At 49.7% G+C, this 23037-nt stretch overlaps 1 protein-coding gene across 1 annotated transcript in view; it reads left to right on the top strand.

The window, feature by feature from the left end:
* The window catches only part of GPC1 (glypican 1), a 160503-nt gene extending 138777 nt beyond the window's left edge, over nt 1–21726 (top strand). Inside the window, exons 3-9 of the mRNA XM_042821183.1 lie at nt 219–610; nt 10423–10588; nt 14418–14548; nt 16736–16855; nt 17398–17531; nt 18629–18804; nt 19226–21726. Coding sequence (XP_042677117.1) covers nt 219–610; nt 10423–10588; nt 14418–14548; nt 16736–16855; nt 17398–17531; nt 18629–18804; nt 19226–19443 — 1337 coding nt within the window. The 3' untranslated portion in view covers nt 19444–21726. The remainder of the gene's footprint in view (nt 1–218; nt 611–10422; nt 10589–14417; nt 14549–16735; nt 16856–17397; nt 17532–18628; nt 18805–19225) is intronic.
* Nucleotides 21727–23037: the final 1311 nt, after the last annotated feature.

Genomic DNA, 23037 nt, shown 5'->3' with positions numbered 1-23037 from the left:
CTCAGTCATGGCCTCTGGGGAGATGGATGGGATCAGGCCATGATGCTCTGGGGCTGCACTGGGGTTTCTCCTTTACTCTTCTCATCTGAAGCTGCAGGCTGAGCAGCTGGGTAAGGCTGGGTAGAGGAAAAGCTCTGTCAGGGCAGTTGTGCTGCTGGAAGGCACAGCCTGCTAGGTTCCTTCTTATCCAACTGACCTCTTCTTTCCTCTCTCTTCAGATTATTTCCAGGATTTGTTGAACAAGTCAGAAAAAGGCCTTTACGACACTTTTCCAAGCCTGTATGGAGAACTGTACACTCAGAACACAAAAGTCTTCAAGGACTTGTACAGCGAGCTGCGCCGCTATTACAGGGGCTCCAACATCAACTTGGAAGAGGCCCTGAATGAATTCTGGACACGCTTGCTGGAGCGGCTCTTCAAGCTGATGAATCCCCAGTACCACATCACTGATGAGTACCTGGACTGCATGGTGAAACACGCGGAGCAGCACAAGCCCTTCGGGGAAGTTCCCAGGGACCTGAAGGTGAAGGCAACACGAGCCTTCATCGTGGCACGCTCCTATGCACAGGGCTTCCTCGTGGGCAGCGACGTGGTCAAAAAGGTTTCTCAGGTATGTGGAGGTTCCCCCTTCCTCTCAGCCCCAGTTGGCCAGAGGCAGTCAACTACTTTTGGTCAGGAAGAAGATTTATTTGCCCTTGAGTTTTCGTGACAAAGCAGGCAGGCATTTTAGGTTTTGTAAAGCAAACTGCTTGAGGGTAACCCATCAGTAGAAGGGAGCAGCAAGCATGGTCTTCTGCAAGCTTTGGGAGTGCCTGCCAGAGAAGCAAGGCATTGTTCACCACAAATCAGACCTTACCTCATTTCAGCCTGCGTGGCAGAGGGCCAAGGAGATGTCCGTTACCCGGGCTGCAAAGCTGTTTTGTTGCTTGCCCAGATTCCTCACATTTCTCTGGCAGGGAAATGACATGCCTCTAAGTCATGCTGCCTTGGTTTCCTACTTGATGGAGATAGGATGTAGGGTAGGCAGGACTGGCTGGCCAAGTGTGCAGAGAGTTGCATTTTGGTGGTTGTGTCTGTTTCTGTCGCTGTGTGTATTTGTACCACTTCTGTGTACAGGGAGGTGAGTTTGAAGAGTGTGTTGGGATCTTCAGGGATGAAAGGTTCTATATAAACCTAAATTAATGTGGCTGAATCCAGGGTTTCAGGAGGAAGGAAACTGTCTATATTCTTTACTGAAGAAGCAGCCTTTCAAAGCAAGGTGGTGAAATAAGATAATCAGGCATTTCACACAGGTAGCAAAGAGAAAATCCCTGCTAAAATACGGCTTACACACTGCATGTGGAGATGGCAATCACCAGGCATGAGATTCAGGGTGTGATTAAACTGAATGTTAAATATGGAATCGCAGTTAATTTCCTTGGAAAGTAATGTGTAGCAGAGGATGGTACTATTTGAGACAGCAAATTCAGACTTTGATCTCAGGAAGAAACATTAATGTGGTAACAGTGACAAATGCCTTAATTTATCTATGTGGGGCCATAAAACTGTTCCACTACCCAAAAGCCTTTGTACATCTCATTAACATCACACTCTTCTGGCACTTAAGACAGATAAAAGAAGAGAATGGTGTATTTTCAGGCAGATCAAAGTAAAACATTTTTCATATCTCCTTTGACTGGCAGAGCGTGCCAGCATGCCGTGGTTCCACCTTCTGCCATGTGTGGTGGGTGAATCAGACTGGCGGGACAGCTGCAGTCCTGTTGTCAGTGGGAGAGGAGCTGAGATACTGATGTGCAGTGTTCCTTCACCTTCACGTGGGCTTCCTCCTGTGGGATTTCAGTTGTGGAACCCCTTTCCTGAATGCTCCTTACTCTTGGTTGCTTATTGCACGGCACATGAGGAAAAGTGACCTGTCTCTGGACTTGGAGCATAGGGCAGGTGCTCCTCTGCTCTCTGCTTTCCCACCCTCTGAGGCATCCATCCCACCCCATGTCCTCAGATGTTCCTCTCCCCATAGCACTCCCTGGGCTCACAGTTAGCCTGGCTTGCTGCTACTGTCACACAGCCTGCAGAAGCTGAGTCAGGACAGCCCAGCCAGCCCTCCATGAGAGCTGATTTTGAAACGAAGACCAAAACCAGCCCATTTTCCCCATCATCACGACTGGGTTTGCTTAATAGCCCTCAGCCATAACCAAAATAAAAAGCCTGGTTTATCCAGTTACACCTGGTGTCACATGAAGTGCTCTCACTGACATGCTGGCGACTGTGCCTGCACGTGCTGCAGAGCATTATAGAGCGTGTGGTCAGGAGCAGGAGAAGCCAAGTACTGTCTTCAGCAAAAGCCTTTCTCGATGAGCGGGTATGAATCTTCCTCCTATGTGTCCTGCTGACAAGTTCCGAGTTCTACCCCAGAGCTGTTTGTCTCAACTGTTGCCCTCTTGACAGCCCCTGCTCAGCCAATAGCAGTTCTCTTCTCACTAGATGCTGTCCTGGCCCACAGCCTGCCAGTACAGCCATGGAGCTTCCTACTCATCTGGACAGGGTTCACAACTGCAGCTTTGGTACCATTCACTTCCCATCTTGCTTTATATTTATGACATTAGGAAAAAGCTTGAAAGACTTTATTAAGATCAGAGGCTGGGATCAGACTTTCCTGGCAGCTAATGGCATTATCCAAAAGTAATTCTTGGAGCTGAAATTGCTCACAGAGCAGTGGTGTTTTGATCAGGAAGTGTGGGGACAGCCCACTGAAGGAGGCATACAGAAATAAATTATCTAGGCCTGAGCTTCTGAAAAATCAGATTAATTTGTTTCTATTTGCATATATAGCTGCAAATCTCAGAAGAGCTCCTCATTTCTATTCACTGGCATCACGGGCATGTGGCCAGCTGCACAGGGACAGGGCAGAGGGAGCAGGCATCCCGTGGGGCATAAAGAGATGGGCGCCGTACTGCAGGCAGGGCCGCACAAGGCAGAGCAGAAGGGGACAGTCCCCTCCCTCTCCCTCCTGCCACCCCTTGGTGAAGCCACGCTGCATGCATGTTTAGGATTCTTTTGCTTTACTGTGCAGTTGGCAGCTGCCCAAAAATAGCATTTGCTGCGACTCGGAGCTTTATCTGAACAGGTGAAGGCCTGTGCTGGGGGCTTGCTGGCTTCCAGCTGCTGCTGGGGGCCCCACGTGGGCCTGAGAGATCACTGTGTTCAGTGATGAGAGCAGGAACGTGCCCTGTGGTGTGGTTGGGTTGAGGTGCTGTGGGATGGGAAAGAGAACTGAGATGGCAAGGATGGCAACAGTTGAGGGATAACCCCTTATAAAAAGGGAAGAAAGTCCTCATTGGAGATGCAGCATGATGAACAGGGACATCCTGACTGTTTCTCTTCTTTATCGCTCTCATTGTGATTCAGCCCAGGTATTAGTTGGAACTTTGACACGAAGGGCAGGCAGCAGAGGCGATCTTGGCTGCACCAGGGTACCCAAGCTGCAGTGAGACCACGTGGTCCAACGCTGCTGCCTCCTGCATCCCAGTGTGGAGCTGGCTGAGCTGATGGGTGGGAGGAGGGCTGCCCACACCGCGGGCTTCAGAGCCCTCTGCTTTCCTCAGGACTGCACAACCTGCAGGTCCCAGTGAGGGCATGGAAAAAGTGAAGAAGTAATGCTCCATTTCTAAAGGTAGGGAGTGTGTTAAATAGGTTCTGCTCCTCTGGCAGAAAGTGAATGATCGGAACAATCTTTCTTTTGCTGCATCTCTGCTGCTCCTTGCTCCAGAATTCTGTTTCCCCACAGTGATGGGGATCAGTGTGGATCAGCAGCAGCTTCGTGACCAAGAAACACTTATTTAAATCATCAATTTTAATAATTGTGTGCGTTTCTCTTTCTAAGAAGATGTTCTTAAAGAAGACTGGTTCTCTTTCAAGGTTGAAACAAAATATGGTGATTTTCATTACTAATTATAAGCCTTTTCACTAAGCCCTCTGTTTCATTTTACTGATGAAGGTTGTCTACCAGTACATTTGTATTTGAGCAATACTGTCTCTTACCATACATTTCAGTCTTCTTTTTTAAACTTCTCAGGATAAGGTAGATGGCAGCTTTCTTGCCATTAACCATATGAGTAATTTTTAAACACATGGTGGGTCAAGCAACATTTGGATTGAAACTGAATTCCAATTAAAAAGGCCCCAAAATAGTATTTGTAGCAGTGTTTTTAGTAGTTAAATGAACGTGCTTGATACGTATGGAAAATAATGATTATCTTGGCATGATTTACATTTCCAGCAAGACAAGAACTTAACAAAGACAGTATGATCATCCCCAGCCCTCATCTTCCTTAAAGCTGTGTCTGTCGCTCATGCCCCAGGGTTTTTCATAGCTTGGAAGGATGTACAGCTCACTTCTGTCTTGGGTGAACTATCTGTAAAATTGATTGAATAAAATGAAGTGAAGAATATAGTCTCTTTTACAGTTAGGAAATCACTTTGTTAAATAGCTCAAGCGCAATGAATTCCTGCCCCGTGTTCATATGTGACACATCTCCATCCTCTCAGAGTATTATCTTTATTCAGAGCATCAGTAGCAAGTGCACGCAACCATAAAATACATTTTATTTCACCTAAAGACTTTCACTTTCGTAATGAAGTTTTGTATTGATAAAAATTGCCCTCTCCTTGATCCTGAAATGTCAGTGAAGTCCAGTTGGCTTGTCATTGCTTGACAGAAGTGTGTTTCTGTGCTACAGCACTTGACAGCAGGACACTGCTCTGCAGAGACTGCCTTAGTCCCAGGGAGCTGTAAAGATGCCTAAATAAAATCCCTCTTGAGTTAACGTGCTGCTTCACAGGGTCAGAAGCTCTCCCCTGGCACCTGTGCTCACCAGGAGGCGGCATTTCCTTCAGAGAGATCATCTGCGTGCTCCTCTGGGGCTCAACAAGCCCCCCTGTTCAGGCAGAAGCACCTTCACCTAGAGACAGCTCTGCACGTCTTGATAAGAGAACGTTCATCCAGAAGTTCAGCCTCAGACTCGGCCTCTCCCTGAATACCATAGAATCAGAATCACAGAATCATACAGTGGCTTGGGTTGGAAGGGAACATAAATCCCACTCAGCCCCAGCTGCCTGCCGTGGGCAGGGACACCTCCCACCAGGTCAGGGCTGCCTTTGGTGATGTCTTCTCTCTTGGAGAGCTGTCCTCATGCAGATCATACCTGGAATTGCGTGGCTGGAAGTGTTTCAAATGGAAGTTGCAGTCAGCCTGATTCCCTCCTCAGACCCAGAATTCTGATGTCCCTTGCCCAGAGCTGCTTCCCAAGCCTGAGCAGAGAGTGGCCGCTCTAGGCAGCACCCAGCCCAGCTGTTGCTGTGTCCCCTGTGAGCACCTCTCGGAGCCCCCTGCTCCTTTATAGCACTGAGTAAAGCTGGGCAGAGTTAGGCAGTGAGGCCTGAGTTTGTTTGGATGGATTCAGAGTGAGCTGTATGGCTCTTTATGGTGGGTTTTTTTCAGGTATTTCTTTCTAGTACTTCTAGTCTGCAAAAAACCTGCAAGTATTCAGAATATAATATGAATAGCACATGCAAATAGATACTTATCTCATATGTTTACCTGCTGGTTAAAAGGCAATTGAATCAGGTTTTCAAGGGATTGAAAATTGTGCCAGCTGGAAATCAGTGCATCAGATAAACAGAGGAGGAACGGTGGTGTCTGTCAACATCTCCCCACAGAGGGAGAGCAGCATGAGGGCTACCCATCTGTATACATCCATACATCAGTCTTCCTTTGTTATCTGGAGGCAGGTGGCACTGGACAAGGACACAAAGTCCCACAACCTCCCAAGGCCCTGTCCTCTGCCATCCCTGAGGGCTGTGCTGCCTCTGACACTGACACTGCCCGCTGCAGGCACTGTGCTGCTGGCTGCCGGGCTATCACTGCTGCCCACTGTGCTGCCTGGGGTTGGTTGGGGTGCACCAGCTTTCATTTATTTCTTTTATTTTTTTCTGAGTCTGCAAAATGCTCGTTTGGCCGCTGGGCTGGCCTCGCATCTGTCCCAAGCAGGGATGAAGCCAGGCAGTCTGTCTGTCCTCGGGCTTAGCACCGGCTCTGGACCACTGGAGCATGAAGGACACATCTTTGGCACCAGCCTTTGTCCTCTGTACCTCACCCTGCACTGAGCTGAGTGCAGTGAGGAAGAAGGAGGGCTGCTGGCTGCAGATCATCTGTGCCTACCGCTGCATCCAAAAGCCATGGCTTGCTTTCAAGGTCCCTCAAAAGAGGTTTTGGAAACATGACTGATGCATCTTAAATGATGGGCTTGGTGAGGCTTAAAACCCACCATGCTCCAGGAACTGACTGCTGTGCATTTCTCTAAGAATATGCAAAATAATGACTGCAGTGATTATACAATTCATTAGACTTCGAAAGCACCATATTTCCATCGGCCCTGCAGCTGTTTCTTTTAGAGTTTTACTTGGAAGATGGGAAGTCTTGGTTTGTTTAACACACAGCAAGGTGCTAATTGCAGCAGGACCGGCACAAATGTGCACAAGGCAGCTGTTGGCCACACGGTCCGGGTGTTGGAAGCCAGGGCCATGATGTGCAGTTCACACCTGGGGGTGGAAATCACAGCACCCCCTGTTCCTTTGATCACAGTGCTTTGAGGATCCTTCCTCGGAGAGGCCGCGAAGATGAAATGTGAAAATAAGAGGTGCACAAGGATAGCAGCAAACTGCAGATCTGCCGTGTTTTCTCACAGCAGCAGTGCAAAGAGCTGCCCCTGACCTTAAGTAAGCATCAGCTGGCTCAGAAATGTGAGCTGTGACAGTGCTGGTTTAACTGGTGATGCAGGGGCTTAAACGGCCATCCAGACGTTCAGAGCAGAAAAATATACCTGTGAATATATGCAGGCCCAATCTGATGTACATTTGACACAAGCATTTTGTCCTCACCTCAGGGATCCCCACGCTGCCAGGTCCTGCAGTGCCAGCCGGAGGGGCGGGCAGGAGGCAGGGCCGGAGCTGCTCCGAGCAGGAGCTCGTGGGAACTCCAGAGCAGAACCGCAGGGCCTCAGCCATGGGTCTTACGGGCTGGCCTGGCCTTCCCCTTCCACAGCTGGCCTCTTCCTCTTCCCAGAGCCCTCCCTGCACCTTCTCTGGCTCCCAGGGTCGCAAAGCACAGATGGCTCACAGCAGCCTGGGGATGAACGTGCGGCAAGAGCTCCACTTGTTCTGTTGGTGTTAAAAGCCTTTCAGATGCACTGGACAGCCCCTGAACGCCAAGCAGCCCCATCACATTGCAGCTAGGCTGCAGGTTCTCATTTGCTTTCAAGGGAGGCTTCAAAAGGAGAAAGGATTTGAGTGGAGTGGTTTTTGTTTTTTCCCTTCCCTTGATCTAAGCCAACATTTCAAAGGCAGCATCTGCAGCTTGGCTGCAGGGTGTGAGTGCAGCCAGGGACCTCTGAGCAGGCACACAGCTGTGCTGTGGGGCCAGACCTGCTGCACACACTGCCCCATAGCAGTTCAGTGGTGCTCTGCCAGATGCCTGTGGCTTCCTACAGCTCAGCCTTCCTCAGAGCTGGGATGCTGGGAAGGGGAGGAGGGTCATTGCTCTGTCAAAGAAGCCCTCAACCCCCTGGATGCTATGATGCAGAGCTTATCACAGTACCGGCGCCTCTTTGTCACTAGTCCCCACAGGCGTGCTCCTTGTATCCCAAACTTAGTTCTTTGGTCTTTCCAGCCAATTCTGTCAAAAATAATTGGCTTGCACTATGAGGACAGGAGCCCTCGGCATGTCCACACTCAGGTGCCTTCAGTCCCCACGTATCTGGGAAGGATAGCCTCGTGTGCCCGAGCTGCTTTTCCCATTCCACGAGCAGCTCTGCCTCCCCCGTGTCTTCATTTCAGAAGTTCATTCTGAACTCGTGCTTTAGGTAATCAGATAGCTTTGTTCTCCCTGCACATGTCTTAATGCAGGCGGAATGGGTGACTGTTTATCCCTTAACTCCTACATTTCTGTGAGTCTCTGCTTTGGAAGCATATTAATAAGCTGCTTGGCAGGAGCCTTCTTGGTTAGAAGCCTTGTAGGCTGAATGTTTTCTAAATTGTCTGGGGTGCTTGCAAGGAACCCAGCTTGGGACTAATCCCCCAGCCCATCCTCTCAGCAAATCGCTTGCAAAAGTCATTAATTTTACTGTAATTGATTTAAACATTGCTCAGGAGGGGGAAAATTGAGGGAAACAAATGCTGGTTTGAATGCCGAGAACTATGTGTGTCCTCAATTCTCTCTCATATTATGTCCACGGGTGCTCATTCCCCGCTGGCCCCTCTGCAAGCCGCTGCTGTCTCACAGCACGCAGTAAGTCCCAGCGCTGCACCGTGGTGCCCTGAGCCCTGCAGACCCGTGAGCTCCCCTCCCGCTCCAGACATGCACACAGGAGGCTGTTTTCTGCTCTGGCCAAGTGCTCGCCTCCAGCAATTGGCAGCTGGCTGGGTGGCTCCATCAGCTGAGCACGGGCACATCAGGCTTTGGAAAGCAGCCATGGAAAAGCACAGAGCTCGGCTGCTGATGCAAGGCGCAGTCACGGGATACCTGACGACAGCCTCCTTGCAGTGTCAGTGCTGGTGGTGGCGTGGCGCTTTGTGAGCCGCAGCCACCTGTTCCCGTTACATTAGCTCATTGCTACTCCGATCAGCTACTGCATCTCCAGCTGCAAAGTAGCTTTAATTAAAATGATTCATCGCTCAAGACCAAGTTGTCCCCCATTTGGGGTATTTTTTAGAAGATAATGTTTTTTCCTTATCACTTCATCACTGGATTTGCACTTTCAAGGACTGCTCCCACTGATGTCGCTGGGATTAGAACGGAGTATGCAGATTTTAATGGAGCAGTGACACAGAAATAATGTATTTTTAGGTTGGGCTTGGCTTTGTTTGGCATGTTTATTTATACCCCTGGAAGCTGAATGAGGAGTGCCTTGGCTCTGAGCCGTATCTCTCAGTAACTTTCTTTTTTTGGGTCCTGGGTAAACGGCTTCTCCAATGTATCATGCATTTCTTCTTGACATCTTTATGCAGTTTCTATGTCACTAAGCTAAGACAGGACTATAGGTGCCATTAAAGCTAAAGTCAAGTCTCCATGTCAGCATGAGGAATCAAGGGCATTACACAGCCGATGCTGCTGAAAATCGTACCTTTGTAAGGTGAGCTCTGGTACCTGTGTTCCATGCTTGGCAAGCATGAAGTCTTCACTTCAGCAAGGACTAAGGAGGTGTTGGAAGGACTCTGTTCCTGCACGTGCTCCCAGACCCCCAGCAGGACAGTGCAGGATCAGCGCCCCGCAGGGAGGAGCTCAGGGGCCTTCCCTCTGTTCTGTGCTGTGGGAGCAGAAGCCCAGGGCCAGGCTGGGTGCGACAGTGGGGAGCTGAGCTCTGCCAAGTAAAATGAGCATAGGATGCTCTCTGACATTGCTCCTTCGCCCTCTTGTTCCTCTGCTTTCTGCTCATCTCTGCAGTCTGCCTGTGCAAAGGGAGCACTGCTGCAAACAGGTAGTGTGGATAATTCCTTGGAGAAAAGGAGAGGAGCCTGCTCTCTTCCCTAGAGAAAATCAATATTTATCCTCTCTGCTAGGAGACTGAATGCTTGTCCCCTGCCAGGCTCAGGTTGGTGCACTGGAGATGCCACCAGCAGCTCCAAGGGCAGGCCACAGCGCGGGAGCAAGCAGTGATTGCCACCTCACTGGGCACTGAGCATCCCATGGCTGTCTGCCTGCAGGGAGAGCCACCTGCAAGGAGTGACAGCGTGGCATCATAGCAGCTCCACACTCCTGCTTTCAAAGCAGAGTAGCCCAGCTTCCAGTACTCCAGAAGGCCAACAGTGCCACCGGTCACCAGGCCAGGGGGGTGCGTGGCCATGTCTGAGGGGTTTGCTGTCTCAAGGCCAGAAGTGAATGTTTCTTTTCAAAATTTCTTCTTCCCCTACAAGAAATATACAAGACCATATTCAAGCTATTTTTCACTATCATTGAAGAGACAAGGGGCAAGTCTCAGGGCTGCAGCAGCAGCTGGAGGGTCAGGCATTTTCAGTTCGTTTCCCTCTGGAGGAGTGACAACTACCTGGTACTAAGCAAGGCCTGCATGCAGACTCTTGATATTTCTTTTTGTAAATGATTTTAAAAGAGTGATTAGAGAATTGGAAATGGGTGCAAGCAAAAAAGGAGGGGAGGATGCATTTAGTGATAAGACAGGGGAGCAGCGAGCTCCATCAGCACCACCATGGGGACCTCTGTGCTGCAGAGGCTGGGGCCCTGCCTGGGTTCCCTGTGCTCTGCCTCGTGGGATGGTTTGGTTTAAGGTGGCATAGCCACCTGCCTTTCAGGGCATGCCGAGGGGCCAGGCCCCCTCAGCTGCCCATGTTTCTGACTCTGCTCTGTCTCCCCAGGTGTCCCTCAGCCACGAATGCACCCGCGCTGTCATGAAGCTGATGTACTGCCCGCACTGCCGGGGCATGGCCAGCGTGAAGCCATGCAGCAACTACTGCCTGAACGTGGTGAAGGGCTGCCTGGCCAACCAAGCTGACCTAAACACCGAGTGGAAGTACCTGATGGGTAAGGTGGCTCCTCACTGCCTCATGGCACCTTTCAAACTCTGAGTCCTTTGGAGAGTATAGAAGGGGCCACTGGAAGAGCTGAAGGAGGCTCTTTTACACCACTATTTCTCTGCCTGCGATACAAAGTCTAGAATCTATTGCAGGATGTTCTTCTGGGCTTTAATACCATTAGAAAGTGCAACTGGGCAGGCTAACAGAGGGTTCAGGTGTTTCCATCTTCTCCATCCTCTGTGTGCTGCCCACACATTGCATTTGGGTCATCTGTCCTCTCCTCCCAAAGGCTGAGGCTTAGGGACAGGTTCTGCTGCTTCATCCATATACTGCAGCATGTGTGAGCACATGGGAAACCCTGGCAGCCCTCCCTGGGATGTGGTCTGGAAACATGAAGCCATAAACTTTTTCCATGGGAGAGCAAAGGGATCAGAATTGCATACTTCTGAATGGAAAGTAAATACATGGGAGGGAGAGGTTACAGGTCACATGAGGAATTGGAAAATTAGGCTTGTATTTAAACTGAGAAGAGAGCTCATTTCACTTCTGTTTTGTCACTCAGCTAAGACTATGGGTACTTCTTGAAGTGGGCTGTATGTGTGTAGAGGTGTCCATTTCCTTGAGCTGAAAGCCAGAAGTATCACTGCAGTGATGTGGTCTGATACCCTGTGCAACACAGAGCAGAGAGCTTCCACCAGGCAGTTCTGTGGGCAGTTCTGCAGTCAGACCTGGGCATCTCTTGTAGGACCTCGTGTATCATTCCGCTGTTTTTCCAGAGGCTGTGGCCACTGGTTGGAATGTGAACAGCTGCTGAGAGTGGCTTGCAGTGTGACTGAGAGTGTGGAGTAAGGCTGGTGAGGGCCAGCATTTAGAAAATAGTATGAAGGTGTTACAGCTCAGCCCCTCCCCTGCTGCAGTCTGTCAGGGGAGGCTGCTTGCATTAGGAAAGCTCTCACTCCTCTTTCCATGCCCAGAAAGCTCCTGTTTCTCTCCCAGGTTGTACATTTTGGTTGGAGTGCTAACATCAAAAACCCCACTGCAGTGTAGCCTCCCTCTCAGTGGCCTCCCACTGCCAAATAAGGATCCCAGCGCTGCACTCAGAGCCTGGTGCTCAGAGGGTCCGTTGGCCAGCTGCCTGCCTCTTGCCAGGAGCTAACGAACCGAGTGGCGCTGTGCTGTGGCTAATTGGATGTATTTGCCATTGGCAGCCTGCTACAAAACTGGGGGGGGGGGGAAATATTTCCTTCCCCAAGGGTTTATACCAGTGTTTCGATAAAGCTTTGTCCTCTCTGACCACAGCAAGCCAACTGTTAGCTGTCGCTGCTCTCCTGGCAGGGTGACTGCCCAGCTCCTGAAAGATCAGCACGCCTCTCCCACGGCTTGACAGGACTGCATTTTGCAGTTATTGAGGGCTCGTCTTGGCCAAGAGACACTGATCTTGTCAGGAGGTGTTGGCTGGGAGGAAACTGGAGCTTTCTTTAAATTGTGGCTGTATGTTTTACTGCCAGAGGTCATTGTTTGATCAAGGGCTGGAGCAAAACATGCAGGAAGAGACAGAAGTTCCCTGGCATTGTCCATGTTTCACGTTTAAGCCCTTCCATGTAGCTGGAGAGGACTTGGTGACAACAGTGTTTCTCTTTCAGTTTGACAAATTAGAGTAAGTCAAACTAAAGATATTAAAGATATTATAAAAAGCTAAAGATATTAAAGATATTTATATATTAGTGGTCAAATATAATTTATCACTAATTAAGGGATGCAGACTTTGATTTAAATATCTCTGTCTCAACATTAGTGCATCTGCAGATATAATTGCCTGGAAATATAGTCTTGTAGATGACACTGCAACCCCTCAGTGGCAGCAAAGTTGAACTGCAGGCTCTCTGATGTTACAGGAGATGTTATTTCCCAGAAAACAAAAACATTATCGACTCATATGGCATGTTTAGCTTTAGAAATCAGTGCTAACCCTCTGTTAGCCTGCCCAGTAGCACTTTCTAATGGTATTAAATCAGGACTGTGTTGCAGGAGGAAAGAGCACATGAACTCAGAAACACAGGCCCCTGTTTCCATTCTTGCTCAAGCTAATGAGCAAAACCTTTATATTTTTTTAAGTGCTGAAAGTAAATACATAACATTTCCAGGCTGTGACTGTGCATGTTGTTGAATCCTATATTACAGACCAGAGTCGTGTGAACATGATTTGGTATCTTCTGCAGATTTGTGCTGTCCCCTCTCTAGTGCTTGCCCAGATTGGTCATTCTGTGGGAGCAGCCAGGACCTGAACATCGGCCATGCAGTAGCAAGGAGAACATATTTTTGAGGGCTGTGCATGCACTGACAGCAGTGGGCTCAGGATCAGGCCATCCTTGTTAACATAATGCTTCCACCGTGGACCTAGTGCCTCTGCACAACATCTACAGGACCTCAGGAATGCATTTGGGGGCCTTTCTGCCAAGTCCTACTGCTTTGCACAGACAAGGGGTTGAATGCACGTTTGAAGTGATGGTGGTCCCCATTTGTGCCCTGGCTGGCTGGACCCCTGCTCACAGGAAATTTGTGCAGCTCAGTGCTTTAAAGCAGTATCACAGGTGGCACTACATGCTATGGGATGGTGTAGGAAGAAGGACATGTGCTATTGATGCCCTGTTGAACTGCAGGGCACAACTCAGTTGGTGGTTTCCCTGCTTATGAATATCGGCAAGCGAACGTGTGCTGAATAAGCTTTCTGCAACATCACACCATCTGCTGTGACAGTCTCCTGCCAGCCTGATGGGGAAGGTATTAGGATCTAGGATAAAAATCACTGCTAAAGAATGAGTTCATTTACGAACCAGGTGGTTTTTCAGCCCAGACCCTGGGATTTGACCCTCTTTGTGCAGAGAAGGAAAATCAACATGAAGCCATCACTGGTGTTTTCTTCCATATGGAGAAGCTGCAGGGACATGAAGTACTTTCTGTTCTAGATGAGTGAGGGCCACTCCTGCTCTCTGCCACATCTCTTATCCTGCCAGGAAGCATTTGATGTGTCCTGGGGAATGCAAGACCACACAGAGCCATCTGAGGTCGCAAGGAGCTGCCAAGTCCTTAAATCCTGATGAGGCTTACACATGGCCTGGCCTTCAGGGTACTGGAACAGAAATGGTAGAAAACTGAAGCAGCAGCAGCTCAGCAGTAGCTTTTTTGACTGACAAAGTCAACCCTGGTGACAATCCTAATTCAGGTGTTTGAGACCTGTGCAAAGCTCTGGCTTAACTCTGCCTGGACACCGATCCTTCCTCTGTGTAGCATTTTTCAGTGCCCCGTGACTTGTGTGCAGGCAGTCTGTCTTTGCTTCAGACCCACAGAGTGCTGAAAATCTTCTCCATAGGCAGAGGCTGGTTATTTTTTTTGTAAGCCAAGCGTAGACCCAGAACACCCAATGCTGGCAGGCACCTCCAGGTCAGGCAAGAGTACTTGGAGAACAGAGCTTTGCAAGATAAGGGGAGCTGAGAGCAACAGTCATGCACAGGCACACTCAGTCCCACTGCTCAGTTTAGTTCTGGGCTTCACAGTCTGCTCTTTTGCCGTTAGTATGTGGTATTTTCTTTTTCTTGCTCTTTCACTGCCACAGAAGCTGTTGCTCCTATCCAGTACCTTCAGCACCCCATCCACCCTTTAGACAGCTGTGCCATTCTGGAGGAAAATCAGCATAGGTTTGAACAGCAGTGAAAATGGAGAGAGATCCTCTAGCGAGACTTCCAAGAGGCCAACTGTGTATCCCACCCAGCAGGAGCATGAGCATGAGCTTTAACGTGCTTGGTCTGATGAAAGGATATCTCTGTGTTATTTACCAGATGCCCTGGTCGCTGTGGCTGATCGGATTGACGGACCATACAACGTAGACACAGTAATAGGGACTATTCACATGAGGATCTCTGAAGCTATTTCTAACTTGCAAGAAAACAAAGATTCAATCACAGCCAAGGTAAGAGCATGTGCCTGGGCCTGGCTGAGGATACACCATGTGTAATTGCCCAGATCAAATGTTTTTTGTTCTCACTGTTGAATTGAGTAAAGGAGATGAAAGAAGAGAGATGATGCACGCTCTTTTAATGATAGGAAAGCACTGTCCTAGGCAAAGAAAAACCTTCTCAGGTATTTCCAAATGCTCCTCTGCCACAGTCAGCTTTCCTTAGGTACAGACACGCAGGTGGGACTGCACGTGCAATGACTGTGGGCGACATGGTGTATTTGCTGTCAGGTGCCTCTGAAGAGCTTTGAAGTGTTCTGACTGAGCTGGGGCATTTAGAGGAAGTGCACAGTCCTTCTTACACTAGCAACAGAAGGCAGCTGCTTCAGCCTGCCTTGGGATGATGATCTGTGATAGAAACACCATTCTATCAGGCTGCCTGTGGGACAGAGCTGCAGTTCAGCAGTCCATCTGGAGGGGCTCTCCTGATGCCCACCTGTCTTTCAAGAAATATATTGTGAAGATTTTTTTTTCTGTTGGTCTTCTATTTTTTTTCTGTATTTATCCAGTTAATCACTTCTATAGCTGCAGGTGAGGTTCTGGGGTTTCTGATTCTGCCCAGGCATTCCCTGAGCCCTGTAGCTATCCCACAGTTAGGGCTAAGATGCAGATGAAAAGTGTGTGGCAGGCCCTAACTGGATCTTGGAGAGGAGAAGAAGAAAAGTATTTCTTAACCAAGCAGGAATTCACTAGCACAAGTCACAGCACTAATGGGAGTATGCATCCAAGTACTCATTTAGGTTTACTTTCTAACACGAAAGACCATGTTCTTTCTCTTGGTGTTAGGTTGGAAGAAATTGTACGCACATAAGTAAGCCCATGATGGCATCATCTGAAAAGAAGGATGTTTCCAAGGGACATAGAATGTCTGGTAAAATCAAAAGAGATTACATAGTCCAGTGTAGTCAGTGTTTGACTGGAAAAACAAAACTTACTTGTTAAAGTTCTCAGTAAGATCAGGAGAATGCAGCACTGGTAGCGGATGTTTGGAGCTGCGTATTTCTACAGCTGCAAGCTGTGGTTTGAGCACAGCACAATGATCTGGTGGAGTATCACTGTCAGATGAAACACAGAATCATAGAATTGCTCAGGTTGGAAAAGACCTTAAAGATCATTGAGTCCAACCACAACCTGACCACACTACCCTACCTCTAACAGCCCTCCGCCAAATCACGTCCCTGAGCACCACATCCAAATGGTTTTAAACACATCCAGAAATGGTGACTCAACCACCTCCCTGGGGAGCCCATCCCAGTGCTTAACAACCCTTTCTGTAAATAAGTTTTTCCTGATATCCAAACTAAACCTCCCCTGGCACAACTTCAGGCCATTTCCCCTTGTCCTGTACCTGTCACCAGTGAGAAAAGTCCAATCCCTCTGGCTACAATCACCTTTTAGGTATTGGAAGAGAGCAATAAGGTCTCCCCTCAGCCTCCTCTTCCCCAGACTAAACAGCCCCAGTTCCTTTAGTAGCTCCTCATAGGGCATATTCTCCAAGCCCTGCCTTCCCTCAGCTACAAAGGTGCCTGGCTGGTAGGTAGGTGACAGGAAGAGGAAGTGCCCAAAGTTAGAAGATAAATCTGCCTAGCGTCCTCATTTGGCCTTGAAATATCCAACCTGACAGCTCTTGAGATATCCACTCACTTAGTGCTCTCCTGGTCGGAGGGTGGTCATTTGCTGGAGTGTGTTTGCCCATCATGGGGGTCATTGGGGTAGACCCCCTCTGTCTATTGTTCTTATCAGGGAAGCTGTAGTTACAAAGCCCCTATCAATGATGTAGTGACTGTGAGCAACTCCCGTCTTATTCTTCTCAGACTTCCCAGAATTTTATTTTTAAATCATAATAGGAGCAGATAAAATTGCTAGCTGTAATTTAATATCAACATTAGTGACTCATCCAAAAACATTCTAATTTTGTGTTTGTGCTGAGCGTTTTGCATGGTAGCAGTAATCAAAAACAGTTACAGTATGTTGAAAACAAGTCTTGGAACAAGAGTAACCTGACCAGAAACTACACCAGACTCTCGGAGATCTTGCAATTGGGAAAGATACACATATTAAGAAAAAAATTACCTGTGGAGTCCAAATGAATTAAGGAAATAGTATCAAAGCATGGTATAGAGAATTTGGTTTGTTTTTCAGGTTTTCCAAGGCTGTGGAAATCCCAAGATCAGCACAGTGAGGTCCAGCAGTGAGGACAAGAAGAGGCGGGGGAAGGTCACATTAGAAGCCAAATCCTCTGCAGTGGCACTGGAGATGCTGGTGAGTTTGCCTCCACAGCTGCTCTGCCGCTGGTGCAGCAGGCTGACCACGAGTGCACAGTGCATCCAGCCTGGGGAGTGGGAATGAGGTCCCTGTCTCTGGGGTGGGCAATCCCTCTGTGTTCCTGGGACCTGAGACTTTGTTGTTCCGTGAGCACCTGTTCCTCTGTGGAGGTTTTGGGCTCTGTAGATGATGGACTGCGTGATGTGCTCATGGCCCTGCATCTCAGAGGCCCTGCAGTCCTCTGTCCCACCCCAACAGACCTTTGCTGGCTCCCACTGAGGTTGCTTCCCAGCATTGCCCTTGTGCTCCAGAAAAGGATCTTCTCCTGGTCATCCCCACAGTACCAGAACAATCATTAGCTTGTACTCTTCAGCCCTGGGTGCTTGGATTGAGGGTTGGTCTTCAGGGGAAAGTTGGTGACGCTTCCTTGTCTGCATAAATTCAGACTGTATGATGGTAAGATGAAAAGTCAGAGTCCTTTCCACAGCCGTGGGATGCTCCAGAGCATTCCTGGCCCTGAGCATCCTCTTTGTTTCTAGGTTTTGGATGCCAAAGGGAATCTGACGGCTCTCAAGTCTTACTGGGTCACTCTGCCCGGAGTCCTGTGCAGCAAAAAAGTAATGGCCAGCTCAGCAGCGGATGACAAGTGTTGGAATGGGATGACCAAGGGCAGGTATGGAGAGGGTCCTGGTGCCGGGACAGCGCTTTTGTAGGGTGGTGGGACTGGTAGGGCTTCATAAAAGGCAGTTACGCTTCATCAGCCACCTCTGCTCACTCAGACTGAGGGGACCGGTCTGCCCCTGTTCAGAGAAATGTTGCATTTCCTCTGAAACCAGTGCCTGGGAATTTCAGTTCTGTCGTTGTTCTGCTGTATGTTGGATGGTTAAGAATCAGGATGCATTTGCCATGAACTGGCTGTGTAGTTTTGTATTATTAAGCAATTTTGCAATACTGCATGCATTCAGAAGGCAGAAGAGCTGGATTTACCACCCTGACTCCAGAACTGTTGCTGTGAATTGCACATAGATCTTTGAAACCATGCCTGGGTGACATCCAGCACCAGCAGAAACCTTCCACACCTGACTGATGTTAAAGGGTGGCAGTGAGGAGAGATGGACAGGGCACTGCAGGAGGGAGCAGCACAGCACTGGATAACAGCCCGTAGTGCACTGGAGCTTCCCTGAGAACTCATCTGGTCTTACTGGGGCAGGGGAATTCAGCCAGTCCAGGGTGCCAGTCCCTGCAGCATGTAACCAGAGCAGCAATAACAGCAGAAGGTGCTCCTCAGCCTCCTGTATGGACAGTTTTTCCACAGTGAGTGGAGCATCGCTGTAGCTTTATGGGTTACAGGATGAGAGAAATCTCTCAGCCCTGCACATGGCCCTAGAGCAGCAAACCTCTTCCCACACTGGACTAGTGATGCTGCACCTCCCAGAAGCTGAGGTGGCCTGAGAATGAGCCCCAGACTCTGATGAATTCTGGCCATGACAGCAGACTTTGGCCATCCCTAGAGCCAGCTATGTCAACACAAGAGCCTTCCTGCACAGGCTTTGCCCCCTGCAGCCTTGGTGTGGCCATCTGCAGAGCCCCTGCTGCTCAGCACCTTGCAGGCACAGGCACTCCTTCCCTGCCTGTGCCTATTCAACAACCCAACACCACTGACCATGCTTCTCTGCGCTTCAGGGAGGCTGCACTGTCACTGGTGTCTGTACTGGGGAGAGCTGAGCTCAGCTGGGGGCAGATGTGTAAGCCTGTCACCTTCCTTCACAGTTACCTGCCTGAAGTGATGGGGGATGGCTTAGCTAATCAGATTAACAACCCAGAGGTGGAGGTGGACATCACCAAGCCAGATATGACCATTCGCCAGCAAATCATGCAGCTGAAGATCATGACAAACCGGCTGGGCAACGCCAACATCGGGAATGATGTGGATTTCCAAGATGCAAGTGAGTAGCAGAGCTGGGCTGGGGCTGTGCGTCTGGCCTTGCAGCACGGGGTGGTCACCTGACTTTCGGCTGCAAGCTCTGTTCAGGTGCACCCAACCTGCTGCAGGATGCTCGGGGGCTGCTCTGCTTTTGGCCTAGTGCTGAAAACTCAGGCGCTTTCCCCAGCCCCAGCCCAGCCTGGCTGATGGGGCAGCTGTTCCTACGGCCTTCTGGCTGCTGCAGCAGCAGGTGGTTGAGTTTGTTGGGGATCAGCTCCAGGCTTGCATTCCATAGTGGGGGACATAACTGGTGGCCAGGCTCCCCAGGGTTGTGGCACTGTCTGCTCTCAGCAGCCGCATCCTCTGTCCCTGCCAGGGCACAGCAAGAAGGCAGGGTGGGCACCCCAAGGCAGGTTGTGCTCACCCCTCTTGTCTCCGTACAGGTGACGACATGAGCGGCTCAGGCAGTGGTGACAGCTGTCCTGACGACGTCTGTGGCAAAAGACTTTCTAAGAGCCCCAGCACCAGACAGCCAGAAACGCATGCTATCCCAAAGCAGTCCGGACACGGCGTCATTGGGGCCAGCAGCAGATCTTTGCCTTCTGCCTTCCTCCTCTTCCTTTCGGGGGCTTCCATTGCTGCGCAGCACTTGTGGCGGTAACTCAGCAGGACAGCCAGGAAAGAGACTGCGGCCGAGGGCTTCACTTTGCCAAAACCAACCAACAAAAGGACAGACGTACTTCACCTTGGCAAAAAAAAAGAAAAAAAAAGAAAAAAAAGGGAAAAAGGAAAAAAAAATAGAGGGAGGAGATAAAGGTTTCGGTTGTTTGCTATTTCTGGCAGTGCTCGAGCTGTTTTCTTCTTTCTTGGTCTCTTCCCCAATGCTGGGCCCTTCTTTCCATACCTCATTGTTTTACTTTTGTTATTGCCACAAAACCGGCTTTGTGGGGCTGAACTGAGCCCTCGCAGAGGGGCTTCCTGGCGGCCCCTCCAGGGGCAGCTCTTGTACCGCCTGCAGCGGAATATGCAATTCCCCTGGCCTTGTTACCCGGCCGCCGGCCAGAGCGCTGCCTAACGTGCTGCTGCCTGACATGCCGGGCTGAGAGCAACGTGGGGAGAGCGAGCGCGCCTGCACTGAGCAGGCACTGCATTCAGGGGCTCCTCCAAGGTTTCCCTCTGTGCTGCCGAACCGGGCAGAGGTGGCCCTTCACTTCCATCTGTGTGCACGGGAGTGTGAGCAGATGCGGTGGGTTGAACTGAAACGATTTGGCAGTGACTGTTGGACCCAAAAATGTAGAACTCCCTTTTTCTTTGGAAAGGTCACAAATGGGTTTCTTGACTAGAGCTCGTAGCTGATGATGTTTTTAAATGTAGGGCTCCTACATCTAAGTGACTGGGAATGAGTGTTAGGGGTTGGGGTTTGGGGTATTTTTTTCTTTGCATGCTAGTTGGAAAGCCATTTTTTACCCAAGTAATAATGGTCCAATTTCTACCTGCAGTGCAGTACCGTAAAAGGTAACAGAGAGATGAAAGTATGCACAGTAGGATTTCTTACTGGACAGATAGTTGTGCTGCCTCTGCCTCCTCTGGCTCCAGCCATGGGTGTGAACGCCTTTTTCTTTTTTTTTTTTCTTTTTTTATAATTGGAAAGACCGGGGGCTGTGTACTGATGAGAGCACCGTGACTGGTTGTCAGAGCTCACACGGGCACACGCAGCATCACCCCCTACCTTAGGGCCGCACTCTGCTGGCAGTCAGCCTGCGGCAGTTGGCTGTGCCCATGTTTTTAACATGTAGCAGTTTGTAAAGAGAGGATCGGAACAAAAACAGGGCAGTGGCAACAGCTGGTGCAGAGCTCAGCCCTTTGCAGGTCCGGGGCTGGGCAGGGGGTGTCTGGTGCTGGGCGGCAGCATGGGGTGTGGGCTGCTGTGCCCTCCCTGCCCAGTGCTTCTGGCAGTGCTGTGAGGCTCAGCCACGTACAGCCATGGATAAACAACAGCCATGGGTTTACACAGGTTTACTTAGCTCTGGAAGTGCAGAAGAGCTCCTGTCTTTTTTTTTTTTTTTCTTTAACTAGAATTGCCAACACAAATGTAGCCTTCAGTTACGTAGATTTCCACAACTGCAGAAAGTTTCAATGCAAAGCGAAAGGAGAAAGGGCACTAAAATATTGCAGCCGCTTGAAAGAAAGGTTGTGTTAGAGCTTTAAAAACAGCTGCTGAGGTCTGTGCTTTGTGTGGTGGAGCTTCGGAAGGAGACCTTATCATTTCCAGCTCCACGAAGTGAGTGTTTGCTGTCAGCCTCCCACACTAACCAGCTCCCTCTGGGCTCTGAGAGGAGCACACTTTAACCAAGCATTCAGCGTGCCCTGTTAATGCTTTAACAGTTAAATAGTCTGCACTATCAGCTCTGGAACAACAATAACATAGCAGGAGCCGTTAACCCTTTGAGGCCCGCGGGGTGCGAGTGGTGGGGGGTCGGTTTGTAAGAGCCTTATCCTCAGGGTGCGGAGCTGTGGTCTAGAGAAGTGCATCAATGAAGTCTCCTGTGTGTGGAAAAGGGAGAACCAGAAATAGCAGCTTCCCAAAGGTCCATGTCCTTCAGCCTGCTTCTCTGTGCCGTACCACGTATGTTACGTTCTATCTTAGGGTCAGGTCCCCACGGGCTGGGTGCAGCCACTCACCATTTGCAGATGACAAACTGCCTGTGTTTCCAGTGGCTTGGGAGGGGCTAAGGCAGAGCAAATAACTCACGGCCACCTTTGCTTTAAACAGACGCGTTTCTATCTGCAGGAGTCAGAATTATTTCACTTACTGGCATAGCTGGACAGTTACCTATTTCTTTCTGTTACCAAGGTACTTGTAACTCTCTTGCACTGTTTATCTAAAGTTAAAACATGTTCTTTGAATCCTTGTATAAATAAAAAGGCTGGAGACAAATCTGTACTTACGGGGCACTTTGATTACTTCTCCATTTATGCTCCCTTTTAAGGCACAGGTAAAGGCCAGGTCAGTAGTCCTGTGGGATGAGCCCTTGCTTTTAACTGCCCGGTTTGTCATGGGTTTCCCTCACCAGCAATCCCTCGTAACTTGGTAAAACAAGAGCTAGGGTTTTATGGGTGCAGTGTGTGTGCAAACCAGACAAAGCGACTGCAGGTCATCAAAGCAAGTATTCTGAACATTCTCGTACAAAGGCACAAAAAGTCACCGCATAACAACGCACAGGATCAGAAATGCCCTTGGTATGTCACAGCCGAGTGTTGGGCTCAGGATCTACAGTGGCCGTGTACCAGGGCAGCTGTTGGCAGAGCACAGAAGTGGAGCTGAATGCAGGGCCGCCGCAGCGATGCGGATGTGCCATCCCAACGAGTGCTGGAGGCTGAATGACTTAGCAGAAAGATCTGTGCTTCTGCTCTGCACCTTCCCCTCCTAGAAGTGGATGGATGCAGGGTCAAGGCAACATGTCAAAAGCAGCTATTGAAGTGTCAGAGCGAGACTTAGTAACTGGAGACTACAAAATCTACCTGCCTAGATGCAAATATCACTTTCATCTAATACCATGAGTGATCCCTCTAACTGAATAGGTATTTATTCAGCTCAATGTCCTGCAGTTACAGCTGTCTAGGTGCCATGTGCACAGATTTTATAAATATGAGCAAATGTGGAGATAGTGCTCTTCTGCTGGAGTTATTTGCAGAGCAATCATGTCCTTTGCCTCCTCTGTGCCTATGATAACTTTAAATAACAGTGACTTGCAGCTCTGCGTGGATTAAAACCATCTGCAAACACCTCTGTTGGTCTGTAAATACACTGAACACCATACACCTCCAAACTAACTCTACAACATTGCGAAGTGTGCAGCGGGAAGGGATGGTGCTCCTGCCATGACAGACTCACTGCAGGGCAGCTGCCTGCAGATGTCATCCCCCGGAGCCCCGCTAACCACCCGCAGCCCCACAGTGAGGCGCCCCCGGTGCAGGAGCCGTGCTATCTGCTGATGCTGAAGGTGAGCGGTTCCAGCCCCACAAACACAGAGAAACCACCAGGCTGCTGCTGCCATTGGCTTGGTGGGGAGTTCTTAACCCTCAAGTCACAGCTTTGGTACCAAGCAGCCACGGCTCAGTGGGAAAAGTGGGAAGGGTGGGAAGAAAACCCAGCAGCAGCACAAGAGCCACAGAGGCTCTGCAAGCTGTAGGGCACGGCACCGGGCTGCTCTGTACCTGGGTGAGCAGCGTGGCCCCCCATCCAGCAGCAGCC

This window comes from Centrocercus urophasianus, unplaced genomic scaffold (assembly GCF_019232065.1).
Source record: "Centrocercus urophasianus isolate 14NV4802_14NV808 unplaced genomic scaffold, USGS_Curo_1.0 seq_19, whole genome shotgun sequence".
Lineage (NCBI taxonomy): Eukaryota > Metazoa > Chordata > Aves > Galliformes > Phasianidae > Centrocercus > Centrocercus urophasianus.
The sequence above is the reverse complement of the archived record's forward strand: the minus strand, read 5'-3'. Positions and strand labels throughout refer to the sequence as shown.